The 23911-nt window shown below is 38.3% G+C and overlaps 2 protein-coding genes across 6 annotated transcripts; both read right to left on the reverse strand.

Annotated features, from left to right (window-relative positions):
* Positions 1-9434: 9434 nt before the first annotated feature.
* On the reverse strand, positions 9435-13501 carry LOC112715045 (uncharacterized). Of its 5 annotated transcripts, none has more exons than XM_072204557.1 (10): positions 13108-13370; positions 12925-12982; positions 12735-12824; positions 12532-12627; positions 11671-12164; positions 11270-11558; positions 11087-11184; positions 10902-10986; positions 10621-10794; positions 9435-10527 (listed from the first exon to the last, which is right to left on the reverse strand). In XM_072204557.1, the coding sequence occupies exons 6-10, from the start codon at positions 11270-11272 to the stop codon at positions 10357-10359; spliced, it is 531 nt and encodes a 176-aa protein (XP_072060658.1). In that variant the 5' UTR covers positions 11273-11558; positions 11671-12164; positions 12532-12627; positions 12735-12824; positions 12925-12982; positions 13108-13370; the 3' UTR covers positions 9435-10356. The 5 variants fall into 5 exon arrangements, with proteins under 5 accessions (XP_072060658.1, XP_072060657.1, XP_072060655.1 ...); XM_072204556.1 differs by having other exon boundaries at positions 11270-11567; positions 13108-13228; XM_072204554.1 differs by having other exon boundaries at positions 11270-11567; positions 12925-13501.
* A 4061-nt stretch (positions 13502-17562) lies between these two features.
* Positions 17563-21397, reverse strand: LOC140172927 (glycine--tRNA ligase, mitochondrial 1-like). The gene is made up of 7 exons (XM_072204553.1): positions 20857-21397; positions 20141-20523; positions 19938-20055; positions 19606-19800; positions 19216-19440; positions 18606-18665; positions 17563-17882 (listed from the first exon to the last, which is right to left on the reverse strand). The coding sequence occupies exons 1-7, from the start codon at positions 21331-21333 to the stop codon at positions 17799-17801; spliced, it is 1542 nt and encodes a 513-aa protein (XP_072060654.1). The 5' UTR covers positions 21334-21397; the 3' UTR covers positions 17563-17798.
* Between the last annotated feature and the right edge of the window lie 2514 nt (positions 21398-23911).

The raw sequence follows: 23911 nt of genomic DNA on the forward strand, positions 1-23911 counted from the left end.
TACCTTATAAGGGTGTGGATATCTCTCCCTAGCTTGATGCGTTTTGATGAGCGAGTGTGGGGGGTTTCGACTATCATTCCTATCGTCAAAGACAAAACCGTGAGGCTTTGTGTGCAAAATCGAACAATATCGTGCTAGCAGGTGGTCTAGGCTATTACAGATGATATCAAAGATGGAGCCTGGATCGATGTGCTAGCGAGGGCGCTGAGCTCCCTTAGGGGGGTGAATTGTAAGGTCCCACATCGGTTGGAGAGGGGAACGAAGCATGCCTTATAAGGGTGTGGATACCTCTCCCTAGCATGACGCGTTTTGACGAGTGAGTGTGGGGGCTTCGGCTATCATCCCTAACGTCAAAGGCAAAACCGTGAGGTCTTGTGTGCCAAAGCGGACAATAGCGTGCTAGCGGGTGGTCTGGGCTGTTATAGACAGCGACCATCCTTGCCACTGTTCTGGTGATGCCGAAAGAAGCAAGGCACGTCGAAGAAGCCAGACACGTCGCTATGTTGAACGCCACTGAGATGCGGGGCCTAAACACATAGAAGTAATATTTTTCTGAGAGAGACACTACTGGGGCATCCATCTTCTTCCTCTCTAGGATTTTTTTCTTTACTCTTGGGCTGTGGCTCCATCATATACCAAAAACCAATTATTTTTTTGAGCGTTTATTCCAAAAAACTTTACGAACTATATAGTTCCATACTCTTAGCAAAAAAATATTTTAATATTTATTTAAAATATAAAGCCCAAAATTGTTTTTAACAATTTTTTAAAAATCAAGTGTAAGGCACGACATCGGTTGGGAAGGGGAATGAAGCATGTCTTATAAGGGTGTGTATTTCTCTCCCTATCGTGACGCGTTTTGATGAGTGAGTGTGGGTGACTTCGGCTATCGTCAAAGAAAAAATCGTGAGGCCTTGTGTGCCAAATCGATCAATATCGTGCTAGCGAGTGGTCTTGGCTATTACTGATAGTATCAAAGTCGGAGCCCGGATCGATGTGCCAGCGAGGGCGAGATGGCTCCCTTAGGGGGTGGACTGTAAGGTCCCACATCGGTTGGAAAGGTGAACGAAGTATTCCTTATAAGGGTTTGGATACCTCTCCCTTGCATTACGCATTTTGACAAGTGAGTGTGGTGGACTTCGGCTATCATCCATATCGTCAACGGCAAAAGCGTGAGGCCTTGTGTGCCAAAGCAGACAATATCGTGCTAGCGGGTGGTCTGGGTTGTTACAGACAGCGACCATCCTTGCCATAGTTTTGGCGATGCCAGAAGAAGCAGGGCACGTCGAAGATGCAAGACACATCGCTATGTTGAACACTACTGAGATGCGGGGCCTAAACACATGGAAGTAATATTTTTTCTGAGAGAGACACTTCTGGGGCATCCATCTTCTTCCTCTCTAGGGTTTTTTTTCTTTACTCTGGGCCTGTGGCCCCATCATATACCAAAAACCAAGTATTTTTTGAGTGTTTTTTCCAAAAAACTTTACGAGCTATATAGTTCCATACTCTTACCAAAAAAATATTTTAATATTTATTTAAAATATATAGCCCAAAAATGTCTTTAACAATTTTTTAAAAATCAAGTGTAACGTCCCACATCAGTTGGAAAAGGGAACGAAGAACGCCTTATAAGGGTGTGGATACCTCTCCCTAATTTGAGGCGTTTGGACGTGTGAGTGTGGGGGGCTTCGGCTATCATCCCTATCATCAAAAGGAATACTGTGAGGCCTTATTTGCCAAAGCGGACAATATCGTACTAGCGGGTGGTCCAGGGTGTTACGGATAGTATCAGAACCAGAGCCCGCATCGATGTGCCAGCGAGGGCACTAGACTCCCTTAGGGGGTGCATTGTAAGGTCCCACATCGGTTGGAGAGGGGAGCGAAGCATGCTTTATAAGGGTGTGGATATCTCTCCCTAGCATGACGCGTTTTGATGAGTGAGTGTAGGGTGCTTCGGCTATCAACCCTAACGTCAAAGGTAAAACCGTGAGGCCTTGTGTGCCAAAGCGAACAATATCGTGCTAGCAGTTGGTATGGACTGTTATAGACGGCGACCATCCTTGCCACAGTTCCGGTGATGCCGGAAGAAGCAGGGCACGTCGAAGATGCAAGACACGACGCTTTGTTGAATGCCAATGAGATGCGGTGACTAAACACATGAAAGTAATATTTTTCTGAGAGAGACACTACTGGGGCATCCATCTTCTTCCTCTCGAGGGTTTTTTTTTCTTTACTCTGGGCCTGTAGCCCCATTATATACCAAAAACTAAGTATTTTTTGAGTGTTTTTTCCAAAAAATTTTATGAGCTATATGGTTCCATACTCTTACTAAAAAAATATTTTAATATTTATTTAAAATATATAGCCCAAACATGTTTTTAACATTTTTTAAAAATCAAGTGTAAGGTCCCATATCGGTTGAGAAGGGGAATGAATCATACCTTATAAGGGTGTGGATATCTCTCCCTAACTTGACGCGTTTTGATGAGTGAGTGTGGGGGGTTTCGGCTATCATCCCTATCGTGAAAGGCGAAACCTCGAGGTCTTGTGTGAGAAATCGGACAATATCGTGCTAGCGGATGGTCTGGGATGTTACAGATGGTATCAGAGACGGAGCCCGGATCAATGTGCCAGCGAGAGTGCTGGGCTTCCTTAGGGGGCTGGATTGTAAGGTCCCATATCGGTTGGGGAGGGAAACGAAGCATGCCTTATAAGGGTATGGATACCTCTCTGTAGCATGACGCGTTTTGACGAGTGTGTGTGTGGGGCTTCGGAAATCATCCCTATCGTCAAAGGCAAAACCGTGAGGCCTTGTGTGCCAAAGTGGACAGTGTCATGCTAGCGGGTGGTCTAGGTTGTTACAGATGGCGACCATCCTTGACACATTTTCGTTGATGCCGGAAGATGCAGGGCACGTCGAAGAAGCAAGACACATCGCTATGTTGAACGCCACTGAGATGCGGGGCCTAAACGCATAGAAGTAATATTTTTCTGAGAGAAACACTACTGGGGCATCCATCTTCTTCCTCTCTAGAGTTTTTTTCTTTACTTTGGGCATGTGGCCCCATCATATACCAATAACCAATTATTTTTTTGACTGTTTTTTCCAAAAAACTTTCCTAGCTATATAGTTCCATACTCTTACCAAAAAAATATTTTAATATTTATTTAAAATATATGGCCCAAAAATATTTTTAACAATTTTTTAAAAATCAATTGTAAAGTCCCACCTCGGTTCGGAAGGGGAACGAAGCATGCCTTATAAGGGTGTGGACACCTCTTCCTAACTTGACACGTTTTGACGAGTGAGTGTGGGGGGTTTTGGCTATCATTGCTATCGTTAAAGGCAAAATCGAGAGGCATTTTGTGCCAAAACAGACAATATCTTGCTAACGAGTGGTCTAGGCTGTTACAGATAGTATCAGAGCTGGAGCCCGGATCGATGTGCCAGCGAGGGCGCTGGGCTCCCTTAGGGGGGTGGATTGTAAGGTCCCACATTGGTTAAAGAGGGGAACGAAGCATGCCTTATAAGATTGTGGATATCTTTCCCTAGCATGACGCGATTTGACGAGTGAATGTGGGGGGGCTTCGGCTATCATTCCTATCGAGAAAGGCAAAACCGTGAGTCCTTGTGCGCAAAGTGGACAATATCATTATAGCGGGTGGTCTGGGTTATTACAGACGGCGACCATCCTATCCATAGTTTCGGAGATGCCTGAAGAAGCAGGGCACATCGAAGAAGCAAGACACGTCGCTATGTTGAACGCCACTTAGATGCGGGGCCGAAACACATGGAAGTAAACTTTTTCTGAGAGAGACGCTATTGAGGAATCCATCTTCTTCTCTCTAGGATTTTTTCTTTGCTTTGGGCCTGTGGCCCCATCATATACTAAAAATTAAGTATTTTTTGAGTATTTTTTCAAAAAAAAATTATGAGCTATATAGTTCCATACTCTTACCAAAAAACATTTTAATATTTATTTAAAATATATAGCCCAAAAATATTTTTAACAATTTTTAAAAATCTAGTGTAAGGTCCCACATCGGTTGAGAAGGGAAACGAAGCATGCCTTATAAGGGTGTGGATACTACTCCTTAGCTTGATGCATTTTGAAGAGTGAATGTGGGGGGCTTCGGCTATCATCCCTATTGTCAAAGGGAATACCATGAGGTCTTGTGTGCCAAAACGCACAATATCGTGTTAGCGGGTGGTCTGGGCTATTACAGATAGTATTAGAGCAGGATCCCGGATCGATGTACCAGTGAAGGCACTGGACTCCCTTAGGGGGTGGATTGTAAGGTCCCACATCGGTTGGGGAGGAGAACGAAGCATGCCTTATAAGGGTGTGGATCCCTCTCCCTAGCATGACGCATTTTGACGAGTGAGTGTGGGGGCTTCGACTATCATCTCTAACGTCAAAGGCAAAATCGTGAGGTCTTGTGTCCCAAAGCGGACAATAGCATGCTAGTAGGTGGTCTGGGATGTTATAGACAGCGACCATCCTTGCCACAGTTCCGGTGATGTCGGAAGAAGCACGGCTCGTCGAAGAAGTAAGACACGTCGCTATGTTGAACGCCACTGAGATACGGTACCTAAACACATGGAAGTAATATTTTTCTGAGAGAGACATTACTGAGGCATCCATCTTCTTCCTCTCAAGGGTTTTTTTCTGTACTCTGGGCCTTTGACTTCATCATATACCAGAAACCAAGTATTTTTTGCGTGTTTTTTCCAAAAAATTTTATGAGCTATATAGTTCCATACTCTTACCAAAAAAATATTTTAATATTTATTTAAAATATATAGCCTAAAAATGATTTTAACAATTTTTTAAAAATCAGGTGTAAAGTCTCATATCAGTTGGGAAGGCAAACGAAGCATACCTTATAAGGGTGTGGATACCTCTTCCTAGCTTGACGCGTTTTGATGAGTAAGTGTGGGGGGTTTCGACTATCATCCCTATTGTCAAAGGAAAAATCTCGAGGCCTTGTGTGCGAATTCGGACAATATCGTACTAGCAGGTGGTCTAGGCTATTACAGATGGTATCAGGGACAGAGCTCGGATCGATATGCCAGCGAGGGCGCTGAACTCCCTTAGGGGGGTGGATTGTAAGGTCCCACATCGGTTGGAGAGGGGAATGAAGCATACCTTATAAGGGTGTGGATACCTCTCCCTAGAATAACATGTTTTGACGAGTGAGTGTGGGAGGCTTCGGCTATCATTCCTAACGTCAAAGGCAAAACCGTGAGGTCTTGTGTGCCACAGCGGATAATAGCGTGCTAACGGGTGGTCTAGGCTGTTATAGACAGCGACCATCCTTGCCACTGTTCCAGCGATGCCGGAAGAAGCAAGGGACGTCAAAGAAGCAAGACATGTCGCTATGTTGAACGCCACTTAGATGCGGGGCCTAAACACATAGAAATAATATTTTTCTGAGAGAAACACTACTGGGGCATCCATCTTCTTCCTCTCTAGGATATTTTTCTTTACTCTGGGGCTGTGGCCCCATCATATACCAAAAACCAATTATTTTTTTTAAACGTTTATTCCAAATAACTTTACGAGCTATATAGTTCCATACTCTTACCAAAAAATATTTTAATATTTATTTAAAATATATAGCCCAAAAATGTCTTTAACAATTTTTTAAAAATCAAGTGTAACGTCCCACATCGGTTGGAAAAGGGAATGAAGCATGCCTTATAAGGGTGTGGATACCTCTCCCTATCGTCAAACTGAGTTAAGTGAGGCCTTATTTGCCAAAACAAACAATATCGTACTAGCGGGTGATCCGGGATGTTACAGATAGTATCAGAACCAGAGCCCGGATCGATGTGCCAGCGAGGGTACTGGGTTCCCTTAGGGGTTGCATTGTAAGGTCCCACATCGGTTGGAGTGGGAAACGAAACATGCCTTATAAGGGTGTGGATACCTCTCCCTAGCATGACGCGTTTTGATGAGTGAGTGTATGTGGCTTCAGCTATCAACCCTAACGTCAAAGGCAAAACCGTGAGGCCTTGTATGTCAAAGCGTACAATATCGTGCTAGCGGTTTGTCTGGGCTGTTATAGATGGCGACCATTCTTTTTACAGTTCCGGTGATGCCGGAAGAAGCAGGGCACGTCGAAGAAGCAAGACACGTCGCTATGTTCAACGCCACTGAGATGCGGTGCCTAAACACATGTAATAATATTTTTCTGAGAGAGACACTACTGGGGCATCCATTTTCTTTACTCTGGGCCTATGGCCCCATCATATACCAGAAACCAAGTATTTTTTGAGTGTTTTTTTCCGAAGAATTTTATGAGCTATATAGTTTCACACACTTACCAAAAAAATATTTTAGTATTTATTTAAGATATATAGCCCAAAAATATTTTTAACAATTTTTTAAAAATAATGTGTAAAGTCTCATATCGGTTGGGAAGGCGAACAAAGCATACTTTATAAAGGTGTGGATACCTCTCCCTAGCTTGACGCGTTTTGATGAGTGAGTGTGGGGAGTTTCGACTATCATCCCTATCGTCAAAGAAAAAACCGCCTTGTGTGCGAAATCGGACAATATCGTGCTAGTAGGTGGTCTAGGCTATTACAGAGGGTATCAGAGACGGAGCCCAGATCGATGTGCCAGCGAGGGCGCTAGGCTACCTTAGGGGGATGGATTGTAAGGTCCCACAATGGTTGGGGAGGGGAACGAAGCATGCCTTATAAGGGTGTGAATACCTCTCCCTAGCATGACGCGTTTTGACGAGTGAGTGTGGGGGGCTTTGGCTATCATCCATAACGTCAAAGGCAAAACCGTGAGGCCTTGTGTACCAAAGCGGACAATAGCGTGCTAGCGGGTGGTCTGGGATGTTATAGACAGCGACCATCCTTGCCACAGTTCCGGTGATGCCGGAAGAAGTAGGGCACGTCGAAGAAGCAAGACACGTCGCTATGTTGAACGCCACTGAGATGTGGGGCCTAAGCACATAAAAGCAATATTTTTCTGAGAGAGACACTACTGGGGTATCCACTTCTTCTTCTCTAAGGTTTTTTTTAATGTTTTTTCCAAAAACCAAGTATTTTTTTGTGTGTTTTTTTCCAAAAACTATGTATTTTTTTTAGTGTTTTTTCCAAAAAACTTTATGAGCTATATAGTTCCACACTCTTACCAAAAAAATATTTTAATATTTATTTAAAATATAGAGACCAAAACTATTTTTAACAATTTTTTAAAAATCAAGTGTAAGGTCCCACATCAGTTAGGAAGTGAAACGAAGCATTCCTTATAATGTGTAGATACCTCTCCCTAGCTTGACGCATTTTGACGAGTGAGTGTGGGAGGTTTCAGCTATCATCCCTATCGTGAAAGGCAAAACCGTGAGGTATTGTGTTCCAAAATGGACAATATCGTGCTAGCGAGTGGTCTGAGCTGTTACAGATGGTATCAGAGCCGGAGCCCGGATCGATGTGCCAGCGAGGGCGCTGGGCTCCCTTAGGGGGGTGGATTATAAGGTCCCACATCGGTTGGAGGGGGGAACAAAGCATGCCTTATAAGGGTGTGGATGTCTCTTCGTAGCATGACGCATTTTGACGAGTGAGTGTGGGGGCTTCGGCTATCATCCCTATCGTCAAAGGAAAAAATGTGAGGCCTTGTGTGCCAAAGCGGACAATATCGTGCTAGCGTGTGGTCTAGGCTGTTATAGATAGTATTTGTAAGGTCCCATATCAGTTGGGGAGCGGAACGAATCATGTATTTTAAGGGTGTGGATACCTCTCCTTAGCATGACGCGTTTTGACGAGTGAATGTGGAGAGTTTCGGCTATCATCCCTATCGTCAAAGGCAAAACCGTGAGGTCTTTTGTGCCAAAATGAACAATATATCCACCCTCAAAGGGAGCCCAGCGCCCTCGCTGGCACATCGATCCGAGCTTCTGTTCTGATACCATCTATAACAGCCTAGATCACTCCCTAGCACAATATTGTCGGCTTTGTCACACAAGGCCTCACGGTTTTGCATTTAACGATAGGTGTGATAGCTGAAGCCCCCTATACTTACTCGTCAAAACGCGTCATGCTAGGGAGGGGTGTCCACACCCTTATAAGGCATGCTTCGTTCCCCTCCTCAACCGATGTGAAACCTTACACCGTCAGCAGTAGTGTCTTATTTAATCCTGCCAACTTGAGCTATTATCTTCACCTAATTCCTCCTTCAAATTCTGCTCAATTCATTCCCCCAATTCTTTGCTAAAACAATCCATCAACCCGTGCAATATGCTTTATTCTTGTTTTGGACACATATAGCAGAATATGATTGGGGATGATCTGTCGGCCCTACTCCTTACCCTCCTCACCCAACTTCTTCCTGATCATAAAAATTAGAAGCCTTAAACAGAGCATGAGCATGCTGACTCTATATAAGAGAATGAAAGAATCTGGTATGAAAAGAAATAAACTCTTTGACCTCTCCCTCCTTATTCTGGGTTGCGCTGATCTCTGGATTAGTGTCAACTGTGTGTTTGATTTTTTCGGGCGGCAAAGCGATATTGGAGGATTCGGATAAACATAAATATTATGATATTTTATTCATTGTAATGTAATTTAGTACCCACAGATTATATATTAATACATAGTTAAAAATTGAGCTCGGAATGTGTATAATATTTTTACTTCAAAAAGATTACTCGAATTCGTATTCTAAATTCAATCTCACGAAAAATAATTTCATACAAATTTTTAGATACAATTGACTTAATAGGAATTAACACTCTAAACTTTATATTAACACTAAATAAGAGAAACAATGGTAAACTTCAAACCAAATAACATTCTAGAAAGCATTTCAAGAACAAAATATCCTTAACTATTTAGGCAAAAATACTCAAACATGAACTCGTATTTTACGTTTAATTCAAATGATTAGATAATACCCAGTTAGACGTGTGCGGGCGTATTCCATACCAAACTTACTGTTTAAACTAGTGCTCTAAATTTAAACTAAAATGACTAATTTAAACTAGTGCCCTCAAACAAATTAATAATTGTTTCATTTGTGATGATAATTGTGAAATAGATTTCTACATGATCAGATCACATGATGCTTTAATATTTGATTATATAAACAAAGTCTTATAACTTTTCACGTTGTCCTTTACTTCTACTTTATTTTTTTCTTGGCACCAAATATAATATTATCTAAATACGTCACACGATGCGATAATTTGTCCTCAAAGAGGAAGACCGTAATCTATTAAGCACTTTTGAATGAAATATTGATGCCTTCTTCGTGGATAACAAAAGAACAGCCATGCTAGGATACAAAACTAGGAGACATGTGTGTCTTTCAACATCATGTTAATGCGTGGGCACCCATAGAAATGACAGGAACAAATGTAACCAGACATAAGGGATCAAACTAGATTGAAGTCCATTTTGCATAAGTTATACATGAGACAATATTCTTATGGATGTAATATAAAGATAGGCATTACGTCAACATAGAGTTCATCACATCGTTCTTAACTTACACACATAACTTACATAAACATAGTCACAATGACACCCATGCTTGATATTGTAAATACCACCCTAACTTAGCATAGACACCAGACATAAGTAATATAATCAAAAGGATTTGGTTTTATCCACCGTCATTGCAAAAGGGTAATGTGTTGATATGGGTGCTCCTGCCATAGTGGAGGGACCACTCATTTCCACACTTTACCACCCAATTAAGATCAGCTACAGTTCTTGGCTATATACATAGCATACCTTACTAACATATTTTACAAACCATTATAATCGTTCGCAACACATGCACATACGGGAAGGCCATGTTGCATGCGTCTATGACCATGGAGTCTAGTCATGAGCGTGCATGAGAATGCGCCACAACTTCTCTACCTCCTGATCCACAGCCTGCTTCTTCTGGTTCCAGTAAGACAAGATGATACTTGTTGTAGTTTTCATTCTCACCTTTTCGCTCATCATAACACCAAGCCTCCTAGGGTCAAGTAACCCGTCATTCAACAGCCAGTAAAGGCACCACACAACGGAATCGTTTCTGGCTTAGAATTTCACAACTTGTTAGAGCCTCAATAGTAGACAAATTACTAGTTTGGCAATAATATCATTACATGTAATACTCAATCACTCAAAAAATCATTAAAGCACCTATCCAGTAGGCTGGGCACTCCATTGGGATAATTAATGGGTCCCCAAATTGTAGGATCCAGCGAGACCTCTTTGAAACTGCCAGCATTCTGCTCTTACTTGAAAATTTGTGATAAGGTTATCATCTACATAAAACACAGTCCCACAGTAGCTTGCTTAGCAAAGTAGTTATACACCACATGGAAATCACAAGGTCATTAGAAAACTATGGGAAAGGGCATGGCACTCATGATTGTGCGCATGTTGCGCTCTCTACGCTCTATGTTTTCATCGGTTTTGGTAATATCCAACGAGTAAACCTTGCCTTGTTTTACGTGGACCACCATGATGTACCATGAATGATTAGGTTCACATATGATGATTATCACCTGCCATGTACACAAAATGAAGAATTACCACATTCTCATACCACCCTAACATTACAGAATCCAAATGTGAAAGCAAAGTTCTTTAAGTTATACCTTCTCCAACTTAGTTGTGGTAGGCATCCAACGACACAAGTATTTTTTTACTATGACATCAATGAGCCTCAACTGAATGACATCAACGGTGAAGGGACTTGGGAGGAACCAAAAGCGAATGAGAGTGTCTCTTGATGCTCTCAGAGAAGCAAACACAACAACAATGTTCACAATCTGCCATAGAAAATATGAGGAAGCCATTAACCAACAACAAGATACTAGTCATCACCAACAAAGTACCTAAATAAGCATGTTGTTTCTATTTAGCTGGAATCACTTACATCAGAGTGTGGAACAAATTTTGGGTTAAAAGAATGGAACATGCCCCTAGCGACCTCCAACTCATAAAATTTGACGAATACCTCACTGTAGCATAATGGAGTTAATTATATTACTCATAACGGGTTTGGCTTTATAGGCTGGCAATCAGAGAATTGAAATAATAGAAAATTTTGGAGGAACTTACTCAAGATCATCTATTTTGGCATAGACGTAAGTAGCGATGCGGCATTCGTCGTAAGTTAGATCCATATCAGCAGTTGGGTCAAAGACCATCTCATGGTTCTACAATCAACAGAAAAATTACAACGAATCATAGACCATACTTACACCTATGTTATTAAGGTATGCACATTTTATTTTATTTTACCATGGGTATGAAAAAGATAGGGGACTCAAGCCTTGAGATGAGTCTAAGATGCCTGACCCCTCTCCTGCCCTGACTCGGTCAAGTTATCGAATTTTTCCGCCGACTCTGGTTGGATTGGATTTGTAGCTTCCACGGTAGCTATCAGATGATGGGGCTAGTCTGAGAAAGAAACTGCCTGCTCCACTTTAGGTATCTTGTTTGCATGCAAGGGTGTAGCTGAATGCGAGAACACCTCACAGACGACACTTGTACAATCAAGTTGTTCAAAACCTGAAAAGTCATTAAATGCCTGCATGATCTGCTAATAAATTAGCTTAAATCAAGTGCTAGAGGTATCGTATTCAAAATTATGTGAGACAACTGGAAGACATGGAGAAAACTTGGGAGTTATATGTGTACACCTTATCAGTCGACCATTACTCGGTGTAGGGGGCGATATGTTCCCACCGAGGCTCAGCTTAGGTGTGCCAACTTTTTAATGCATCATAGTCCCAGATTGCAGCCCCATGCACCTACCACCAACAATCGGAGGTGGGGTAGAGAGGTTCTCATCAATGACAATGTCATCATTATAACCAGGGGAGTTGAGGATTATCACATTCCATATGTACCCGGAATCGTTTTCAATAATACCCTTCCCTTTGTCAGCTACATTGGTAAGGTGAATGTAGGTTTAGTTTTTCTTATCCCTTTGACCTATTGTGGCAGTGGTTCCCTTGTCAGGGTAGGCATGTAGTTGTCCAACACCGTGATTGTTTCCCGCAAAGCCTATGACAACAGTGGTGGTTCCTGAAGTCACAATCAACGGGGTCACACCGCTTGAGTTTCGCACCTTCACCAAACGCTGAAGTTCACCCAGGTTTGCCTCCAGAGTAAGTGATCTAGATTCGATCCTCTGCACGCAAAAAAAACCTTTTTCTTAATGGGTTCCACTAATTTTAATGGTACAAGGCACGAAGAAGACATATGTATTTGAGAGTGAACATGTTCACAGAAGACACCAATACTTCATGAAGACTTCCTTGGGTTGGCTTTCATAAAAATTTAGTTTCACTTAAAACGGGCCCTTCAAGGTCAGACTCCCATATCATGTACACTACATGTATTGGGACCCAAGTGTTGACCAAAATTTATCCTAAAGTCCAAAACTTTATGCCACCCCCATGTACACTTTATGGATAATCACCATTTATATTTTGTTTTACCCAAACCCCATTGACCTTATTAAAACAAGTAATCAAACAATGGAGTAGGGCATGAACCTCAACTGCAGCCCAGATGCTCTAGAGAACGTCGGAGATGACACCGGCTCTGCCCTATTGACCCTCACTAGTAGTTGTAACTCCCTCAAATGATTGCTATGTTAAACAAATCACACATAAAATGTCTTAGATCCATTACTGAAACAACATCTTCTACAAAAACAATAAATCAGTACGGGTTTCCAAGGGTTTACGATTCTCACCGCATTGACTGGTAACTCTGGGTTGACGTCGATGCTTCCAACGTTGGGGGATGATTGTGCATTGGTCAGGCACTGAGTTGAGGGAACCAGCTTAAAGAAAAGAAAGAGAATTTTAGTTCGGAATAAACATTTGCATTTTGCTGGGAGTGGGAGCGCTAAGTAAGAATCCCTATTTGGTTAGAGAAGGTACCCATTTTTTTCTTCTGAAAGCTGATAATCGGTTTACACAACTTGTTCATCTTCCATTACTGATGACATAGTCAGAAACACAGCATCAGAAGTTAGAAACTAGAGAATGAGGAGAAGATATGAAGTATGCGAATGTGGAGGTGCAATGTGGGATCTTTATATAAGTAAGTTTTGCTCCGTGCACCATGTAAAGCATTTTCTTTTTCGGACAAGACGTGTACGGCATAGCATGGCCCACAAATAGGGTGTGATGACTGTGATCCGATCTGCAACCGCTATACTTTGCTCTGTGCCCACTAGACCCGACAAATATCATTTCCTCTCTTCCCATGAAAAGCGGGATTTCATTCCCGCTATCGACGAGGTCGGGCAGATTGAAAATTGGGTTGCCAATGTTGCCTTATATAACTCCTCTCTACATTTAATGATTATCCTATTCTTGAGGGACACATCATGCCATTTATGCAGCAGATGAAATTTGCCCAAGATTTGCTACCTGCCCTCCTACAATAGGGAGGTTGCTTTTGGCGTTAACCCAGTCAATAATGGTAATTTTCGTCGTCGACTGCTCTTCACACCTGCATTGACCACATCTATGTTGACGTGTCTGTACTACAATCCAGGTATAAAGATAAATCCAAATGAAATAATACTGAATTATGAGTTTTCTTAGTTTGTGCAACATTTTCTTTTGGCAAAATAAAGAAACTGATGTCAAGATAAACTAAAGATAAAACACCATTTGAAAAAAAAACAAAAAATAACATATCAATCGACAAAAGACAAAAGTTAGTGAAATTTATGTAAAAAATAAATTCTATATAATCTTATTTTATTTAAAAATATAAATATTATACCTAAATGTATTTGAATTTAATTTCCAAAAATTTAGAATTTATTTTTATAATTCAAAAACAAAACTCAACTTCATATTGTCTACCTTCTTATATTTGTGCTAGCGAAATAGAAATACACACTAATTTTCCGCGCTCGCAAAGTTTGCGATTTTTCACCTGGCGCAGGCAATGGACAACAACAACAACAATAATAACAATAATAATAATATTAAAAGTAGGTAATAATTATAATAATGCTAATAGTGAATATAATAGTTATGAATAAAAATAATAATAATATTTAAATTAACAATAATAATAACAATACTGTTTAAATTAACAATACTAATATTAAATTATAATAAAATAAAATATCACTATAAAATATATTGACATTTTTAATTAACTATGTAAAAATATAATGCTTATCTATCCGATTAAGATTTTTTTTGACAAATGTTCCACTCAACTTAGCATACATATTATTGAATTATTCCTACGCGCTTTATCGTTGATTTTGTTTTTGAAACTGAAAAATATATTATGTTATTCATTGGTGTGGATAAAATGAGTATTTATTTTATTGTTGAAATAAGAAATTAGAGGGTCCAACTTGATAATAAAATTTGTCAAATACACAAATCTAATTCTCAAATTTAAGATTCAAAAAAAATAGAATTAAACACAAATTTGACTCTCAAATTTGTGAAATCTGACCCTTAAATTTTTGCTTTTTAAATCTGACTCTTTTATTTCTTTTACTTCACTTCCATAATTTTGTGATACACTCCTTATTTCCATAATACAAAAAAAACACACCTTCTTCTCTGATACTAAAAATAAAAAAGCGTTTATCTTCAACATAAGCTTTTGGCACGCTAAATTGATGTAATCATGTCAAACTTCACAGCTTACTACCATCTTAAATCTAACATTAGCCTAATAAAATACTGACAAAGTGTGAAGTAATCATGTTTTAGCCAAACATTCATACCAAAGCATAATCTAACAATACTAACACTTCGTTAGGTAAAACCATTTAGAGGTAGGTGTTTGGTAAATTAAGGTAACATTTGGAAGAGAGACTGAATCTGGAAGACAGAGATTAAAATAAATCTCAATATTGTGTTTAATATAAAAGTGTAAAAGATTAGTTCAAAATAAAAACAGATACTAAAATAAATAAAACGACTAAATTGCCCTTGCGATAATCAGATATTTCAACAGGAAAATACTCTTAATCTTCAAGCCACATACTAAAAATTCAGATTCAGATCAACCAATCAATTGTATAAATACATACACAAACAACACAAAAATTAATCAATTGTATGAATCTATTCAAAGTCAAAGAAGAGCAGAAAAGTCATAAACAATCAATACAGAAACGCAAAAGAGAATAAAAAAGATTGTAAAAGATAACTTCCATGAGCTACTTTCGAAAAGTAAAGATTTTACTAAACCATGCCTAAGTAATAATCAGTCTTTCTGTTTGCCTTAAATTAATTATAATCAAAAGAATCTAAATTACTCCTTGCTTAACATGTTACTCCGTGTTTAATATTGGTAAAAATACAACCACTTTTAGATTGAAGTTTGTAAATGAAAACTTACGTAAAATTAATTTTGTAAAATTGAATTTCATTCAAATTGAATTGGTATTAATGTAATTTATGTTTGATAATTTTTATATTAACATCGATTGTAATCAGCTAAACATTGTTTGGATTATATTATTCAAAATTCATTTTAGATAAAAGAAAACTAAAAAAATTAATTTAAATAATTATTTTATTTTATCTTATTATTTTAATTTAGATATTTAAATAAATTTTATTCATCAATTTTATAATAAAAATTAATATTTATTTATTAAATTAAAAATAACATATACAGAATGACAAAATATACTTTATATCAGAAACAAAAATCATATATAAATAATATATCAAAATATATTTTATTAAATTATATTATTCATAATTTTTCATTTACTCTCACTACTATTTTATTTAATTTTATTTTAGATTGTAAATTTCTTTTATTTATAACTCTATTCTTCGTATAGTTAATTTTTTACTTATTTTATCTTTTTTAGTGGGATCAATGATTCATGTTATAACAAAATTACAATAATAAACATAGTATACAACAATTATACTTATAAATTTTAATAGAGCCAAACAAAAAACAAAAATATCTTACACAAAACATAATTAAAATACAATAAAAAATAGAATAAAAGAGAACTCATATAAAAAAATGAAAATTCTATTAAAAATATAATTATATATACGAAAGATCTGAGTAATAAAGAGACTACAAAAATAAAAATAAAAAAGCAGAGTTGGTAGAAAAAAAATAATTTCAATCAACTAATTGCCGAACCTAATTTTCTAATTACACAAAATGCAACTTTTTGTTTCACGTGAACACGAATTTAAGATGTGAAATTACATCTGTCTCCAAAAGAGGAAAAAATAACCAAACACAAAAAATAAGTATTCAAAAAAGATAACCATTTTTTCGCCTTAATATCTCCAACTAACCATTTTTTTCCAATTGTTTATGATATTGGCTTACACACAGTGAGGGATTCAAAAATTTTTAACTGCTGCGAACAAATACTATACGTATATTATAATAGAAATTTTTATTATTATAAAATATAATCAAATTTCAAATTATTTAACTAATACTTTAATTTTAAAGAACATAATCTAAAAAAATAAAATATTATTTGAAATTTCTTTATTTGTTATTTTATATTTAAAAAAATATAAAATAATCTTTTATTGTCAATATAATCAAGTTTCTTGGTTTTAAGAAATAAAATATTTTAATGTGAAAAAATAAGATATAAATCACTATTATATTTATAATTTTTATAACATGTGAATTTGTTATCTTAATTTAAATTTGATTAGAACACCATTTTTTTATTTTGCCAATCTCTTTTCTTTAAAGATGCATAATCGTTTTTTTTCTATATATACTAATAAATAATCATTAAAATAAATTTATCTTTCATATAATTACAAAATCAAAGTAAAGAATTCTTTCAACTATATAATATTGTCAAAATAAAAGTTAACTTTAACAAAAGAAATATCAATAAATAAACATGTTATTTCTAGTTTTAAACAATTTAAAAAAAATAACAAATTCTATTTAAGTTTGATCATTCATATTTAAATTGTATATATATCTAATAAAGAGTTACAACTTAATTAGTTGGTTTTAAAAGTTGAATTAAAAAAACTCTATTGAATAAAATTGAAATAAATACTAAATATAATTTTTTAAAATTTTTTTGTCCTTTTCTAATTATCTCATAGTAACCTATGTTTAATCTTCCATAAATAACATCCTTCAAAAACCTATTGTAACAGTGATCTCAATTAAAATATTCCTAGCACAACTCATTAAAATAAATTAATTGAATAAACCTACATCAATATGATAAATTTAACCCTTTTTTGTATTATTATCAACTCTCTTTATATTTTTAGGTGATATAAGACAACCTTAACTAATTTTTTAGGCCACAAAAAAATTTATACTCCAATGTTAAAGAAGAACTCCATTACTTTGGCCCAATCCACACAAACCTAGGCAATTAATGCTAAGACATTCTCCACTAAATAGCTAGCTGAAACACAAGCCGTTCATACTTCATAAGCCACGCTGACAACCATACAACCAGAGGTCAGAAACAACATTTCAAACCTTTTTTCTTGGGTTAATAGAGCAGCAGGGCAGCTCTCACTGTGTTCTACATGTTAACATCCTCACATGAAGAATTTCTATGTACATCGCCGTCTTTCATATACTTAATTCATTATTTGGATGGAAAAATTTCACATGTATCAGACCACTTTACTGGTACATTGCTATTCCAAGTACGAACAGTTTTTAAGTTAACCATTTATTTTCTAGCAACTGTGGCAATTACTAAAGGATACCTGTAATGATTGCCGAAAAGATAAAAAGGCTAATAAGTCTAATATTAAGTAGCGACTATGATGGTACCATGAAATTAAGCCAAGCTTGCTTGTGGACGGCTTAAAGTTGTTGAGCAGGCTATGGAGGATGGGCTGCTGATGTGCGATATTTTGTCGGTCTAGAATTTTACCAATAAATTCCGTCGTGAGTATAGTCTAAACCAACAAGCTATCTCGCACCAAATTTAGAAAATGTATCACTACAATTCAAAATTAAAAACTGGGAGTAGAATTCTGAGTCATTCTCCCTAGGAGTTGCCCTAAGATGCACATTATTGGTTAGGAGTTCTCTTGGTATTTTAGAGTTGAATACAAGAAAAGTAAAAAATGAGTATAAATTAAAACAATGAGAAACTAACAATTGGAATAAGGAAACCAAGAAATTAAACTAATAAGGATGAATGACAATCAATCAATGTAAAATCCTTGGCTAGGGGTAAGAATTGGAATTTCTCTCATCATTGCCTCCATCAATTGTGACAATAATTGGCTATTGCTCCACTTAGTTAACCTCTAACTATGAAGGAAAGTCAAGTGAAGATAATCAATTTGAGTCCACAAGTTCTAGTCAAATCCTAAGGAAAGACTAGCTTTAGTAGCATTCAAATTGACTAGCAATTTCCAATTGTCAATCAACAAAGGACTTTGACAATTCAAGTATCTCCAATTACCCAACCCTCAAGCCAAGAGTGAAAATCTACTCCATAACTACAATTGACATTTTATCAAACACTTGGTAAGCAATAATGAAAGGCATTGGGAAATTGAGAAGAAAATTCAAATTAAAGCTATCTACTACAAACAACTAACATCAATCAAACACTATTAATGTTAAAACGTACCTCCACTTCCTTAGGCTCTGAAAATTTTTCATGAGCCACCAATGGAATCCCACTTTTATCCTAAAATATCAATGAGAATGAAACAAAAACAAACCACAGGCGTATAATAATATGCTAAAAGATTTATTTAGTGATCATGATATTACAACAAAGGATAAAATATAGTATACAGTATGACCCGTTAAGTATAGCCACTTCTAAACTTACTGCCCTTCCAGCTTTTTGCGATCATTAAAGCCCCATGTAAGTTGTTTCAAAGTTGAAAGTTCTGCTTTATTAATTAAATGCACAGTAAGCACTAGAAAGTCAAAAACGAAACTTCAAGAGTAGAATAAGTGATAGATCAAACAGTTTATCGTGTAATGGTAAAACAAAGGGGGAAAATGACTTTTTCAATGACAAAAATGTATTTTACTCAACAATATGCCAACGTCAACAAAAGCACATGAATTATAGTTATAGTATACACATCAAATTTCCTTAATCTTGTAGTTAACATACACAATTTGAATTGTACCAACCACCAAAGTTGCCATCCTATTAATCTATTAGAACTGTATCTTAGTTTAATAATGATATCACCCAGAGAATGTTACTTAATGGTCATTACCGAGTGAGCATGCAAATCATATGCAAACCTATCTACAATGCCAACACACTCAATCCAACCGTAGGAACACTCAATCTCAGCATCCCAGCAGTCAGCAACATAATGGGCCATTTCATTAGCAAGGTGTTGCCTAAATCGTAATCGGTCTTTGTCTATACCAAGATGTGTCAAGAAAAGATATACTCTACCGATGAAATAACCAAGAGTCTCATTGTTGACAATTCCCTGATAATAATAATAATAATAATAATAATAATAATAATAATAATAATAATAATAATAATAATAATAAAGAATTGGAAAAAAGAATCATAAAACATAATAGAAGATGACTGAAAATCAAGACAGAAGAAAACTAGAAAGCTTGAACTCATCATAGCTCAAACTGACCTTTGACACAGCTTCACCGAGGCGAATTCTCTTTGCGGATTGACCAGACATTTGTTCTTCCCTTAGGAACATTAAAAATTTCAATTTAGCAACCTCTTTGTACTTTGGATGAGATTTATCTTCTGGATCAACAAAGTGCTCAGTTTCTGCCAATGTAAATTCACAGACTCTAAGAAGGCCTTGTCGGGGAGATATCTACACATCTACACATAGACAATAATCAAGAATAAGAAAAGGTTATAAACCTGTCATCACATTAAAGAATAATGTAACAAATTCAAAGAGAAACATCTAGGCGTTTGTAAAGCAAAAACAAGGCAACAATTACCAACCTCATTTCTGAATGCCTGCCCGATTTGGGCTGCAGCAAATGGGAGTTTGTTTCCATTGTAATAGTACAAATCTTTGAAATTCACAAATATTCCTTGTGCAGTTTCAAGACACATATAGCTGCCACATTTGATCAAGAGATAAATGTCTTCACTATAGTAAATTTGTAGAAAATAGCACATGCTTTGACGGGAAATTTACTTACCCAGGACTCAAGCCAGATGGACCAATAGATGTCTGGAACATCAAATTGAATGGATAAAGGTCAGATAGTGTATTTTTGGTTTCAGGAGCTAAAATTCTATACTCCTTAATCTTAGCACCAAGTGCTTCAGCAGAGAGATCATCCAAGGTTGCTAAGACATGTTTAAGCTCCACAGCTTTCTCGGATGACATCGTGAGGTCCTTCTGCAGCTTCTCATTGCAAAAGTCCTTGAGCAAGTGGTCGGCACGGTAACATGTTCCCATCTTCTCATCCTTAACCATGAGGTCCGTAAACTTATCCACATGACCTGAAGCCTTGAGGACAACCTCAGGTGTCACGCAGGGGCAGTCAACTTCCAACATATTCTCCTCAAGAACAAAATACTGCCAAATACAAAGTAAAACAACACAACACAAAACATAAACCTCTCAACTTAACAATGAAACCATAAGCACATCCATTTCTATTTCTATTTTAAGCGTGCGAGAACTTAATCATCTGAAAGCTCAAGTAACAAAGCTAATATCATAGCCATACCGATTAACTTTGTAACCACATGCATGTGTCAATCAGCAACCTCAAATAAGTGAAATAACTCAAGTCTCACTCAATTCCTTCTACAATACACAACATGCAAATTCCATAACCAAAACCGAAATTTGAAAGCCCTAAGTTTTCAATTAAATTAAATCAGTTATTGAACAAATTGTGGATACCTGGTACCAGAAGGCGAGAACATTGGACTTGACAGTGCATCCGGGAGGGCCGTAGTCATAGAGGCCGGCCACACTGTGGTAGATCTTGAATGATGGGATGTAGAAAAGACGGCACTCGAGCGTGTTGACAGCTGCCTGACGAAATGCCTCCCTACTTGGTCCCTTATAATGACCTTTTCCTAAGACCTCACTAATTTTGTATGGTCCCTTCCAATTAGCAGCGAGTTTTCCTTCCCCCGATTTGTTGACTCCAATGTCGTTTCTGATCAATACCAAGTCGTTTGGGGTGAAGCTTCTTCGAATGACTTTTTTGTTGTACCTGGTAGTCATCATTTGTTTCAACGCTACTTCTCTTATCTGGGCTTGCTCTCGGACTTTGGGGAGCAGTTCGAGCTCCTCTTTATGCCCCTGTATGTTTCCGATCTCATCGTGGAGAATCACCCTTGGACTTTGTTCGCTGATTTCTACTGGTATCATGGCTTCTACGCCGTAGACGAGTCGGAAGGGCGTTTCTCCAGTGGCAGATTGTGGCGTCGTCCGGTAAGCCCATAACACTTGTGGTAGCTCCTCAGCCGAGGCTCCTTTTGCATCTTGTAGTCTTTTCTTTAGTCCTGCCAGTATGACTTTGTTGGCTGCCTTGCCTTGTCCGTTTGCTTGTGGATGTTCCACCGAGGTGAACTGGTGTTTGATCTTCATACTGGCCACTAGGCTTTTGAAGGTAGAGTCGGTGAACTGGATTCCGTTATCTGTGGTAATGGAATATGGTATCCCATACCTTGTGATGATATTTTTGTAGAGGAACCTCCGACTTCTCTGGGCTGTGATGGTGACTAATGGTTCTGTTTCTATCTACTTTGTGAAGTAGTCTATTCCCACAATCAAGTATTTGACTTGTCTTGGGGCCTAGGGAAAAGGACCTAACAAATCCATCCCCCATTTTGCAAAGGGTCATGGAGAACTTATACTGATTAGCTCCTCGGAGGGAGCCACGTGGAAATTTGCGTGCATTTGGCATGTTTGGCACTGTTTTACAAATTCTGTGGCATCTTTCTGCAAGGTCGGCCAGTAGAATCCAGCTCGGATTACTTTTCTGGCTAGTAACCTGGCTTCGAGATGGTTTTCGCAGACCCCATTATGAACCTCCTCTGGTACTTCAGTGGTCCTTGAGGTCGGTACGCACTTCAACAATGGTGTTGATATTCCTCTTTTATAAAGGATATTTTTCACCAGAGTGTAATGTTGTGCTTCCCTCCGGATTTTCTTAATCTCTTTTTCCTCTTTGGGGAGGATGTCGAATTTTAGGTATTCGACCAAGGGATTCATCCATCCGAGGTTTAGCCCAGTTACCTCTAGGACATCTCGTTTGTCCTCTTCTTTTACTACAGAGGGTTCTTGGAGAGTTACTTGGATCAGGCTTCTGTTATTCCCTCCCGGTTTGGTGCTTGCTAACATGGAGAAGGCATCTGCTCTGCCATTGAGATCCCGAGTTATATGCTTAACTTCGATTTCCCCGAAGTGCCCTAAGTGTTCCAGAGTTTTTTCCAAGTACCTTCTCATGTTTGGGTCTTTGGCCTGATACTCTCCATTTATCTGGGAGGTCACCACTTGAGAGTTGCCGTATATCATCACTTTCGTTGCACCGACCTCTTCTGCCAATTTCAACCCTGCAATCAGGGCTTCATACTCTGCTTGATTATTTGAAGCTGAGAATTCAAATTTGAGGGATACCTCTATTTGGGTTCCCCTTTCGTTGGCCAGTATTATGCCTGCACCGCTTCCTGTCTTGTTTGAGGATCCATCTACGTAAAGTTTCCATGTAGTTAGCTTCTCTTGATCTCCCGCGTATTCTGCTATGAAGTCGGTAAGGCATTGGGCTTTGATCGCTGTCCAAGTTTCATACTTTAAGTCAAACTCGGAGAGCTCTATTGCCCATTGAACCATTCTCCCTGCAACATCCGTCTTCTGAAGGATTTGCTTCATGGGCTGGTTCGTTCGGACTCTTATAGTATGTGCTTAAAAATAAGGCCGTAGCCTTCGTGAGGCTATTACTAAGGAGTAAGCAAACTTCTCTAGTTTGTGGTACCTTAGCTCGGGGCCCTGCAGGACTTTGCTGATGAAGTAAACTGGACGCTGTCCGACCTCGTCCTCCCTTATTAGGGCTGATGTGACAGCTTTATCTGCTATTGACAGATATAGGACGAGATCTTCTCCGCTTAGAGGTCGGGTCAAGATTGGTGGTTGGCTCAAGAACTTTTTGAACTCCTGGAATGCTCTTTCGCATTCTGGAGTCCATTCGAACTGGCATCCCTTTTTTAATAAAGAAAACAGTGGAAAGGATTTGAGTGCTGATCTTGCCAAGAACCTGGAAAGGGCTGCTACTCGGCCGTTCAATTGTTGGACCTCCCTTAAGCAAGTCGGGCTCTTCATTTCAAGGATGGCTTTACACTTGTCGGGATTTGCCTCGATCCCTCTCTGTGTTAGCATGAATCCTAGAAATTTTCCAGCCTCTACTGCGAAGGTACACTTTGCGGGATTTAACCTCATCCCGTGTAGCCTTATGGTGTCGAAGACTTACGAGAGGTCTGTCAAGAGATCAGATTCTTCCTTAGTTTTCACTAGCATGTCGTCTACGTAGACTTCCATTAAGCTCCCGAGGTGGGGGGCGAACACCTTGTTCATCAGCCTTTGGTATGTGGCCCCCGCATTTTTTAGTCAAAATGGCATGACCACGTAGCAGAAATTTGCTCGGGGCGTGATGAACGATGTTTTCTCTTGGTCTGGCTCATACATAGGGATTTGGTTATATCCCGAGTAGGCATCCATGAATGACAAGTATTGATACCCCGAGCTAGAGTCTACTAGAGTATCAATACTTGGGAGTGGATAAGGGTCCTTGGGACACGCTTTATTTAAGTCGGTGTAGTCGACACACATTCTCCATTTGCCATTTTGCTTCTTGACTAGCACTACATTTGCTAGCCATGTTGGGTATTTGACTTCTCTGATGAAGCCGGCTTCTAGGAGTGCCTGTACTTGCTCTTCCACCACTAGAGCT

Source organism: Arachis hypogaea, chromosome 10 (genome assembly GCF_003086295.3).
Source record: "Arachis hypogaea cultivar Tifrunner chromosome 10, arahy.Tifrunner.gnm2.J5K5, whole genome shotgun sequence".
NCBI lineage: Eukaryota > Viridiplantae > Streptophyta > Magnoliopsida > Fabales > Fabaceae > Arachis > Arachis hypogaea.

Coding starts and splice junctions, on each gene's coding strand:
- LOC112715045 (XM_072204555.1), bottom strand. Junction 10,987..11,086: donor GCCAAAATAGATGATCTTGA/GTAAGTTCCTCC, acceptor ATTATGCTACAG/TGAGGTATTCGTCAAATTTT. Junction 10,528..10,620: donor CCACAACTAAGTTGGAGAAG/GTATAACTTAAA, acceptor TGTACATGGCAG/GTGATAATCATCATATGTGA.
- LOC140172927 (XM_072204553.1), bottom strand. CDS start 21,333: ATGATACCAGTAGAAATCAGCGAACAAAGTCCAAGGGTGATTCTCCAC. Junction 19,441..19,605: donor TCGGTGAAGCTGTGTCAAAG/GTCAGTTTGAGC, acceptor TATTATTATCAG/GGAATTGTCAACAATGAGAC. Junction 17,883..18,605: donor CAGAGCCTAAGGAAGTGGAG/GTACGTTTTAAC, acceptor GTAAAATTCTAG/ACCGACAAAATATCGCACAT.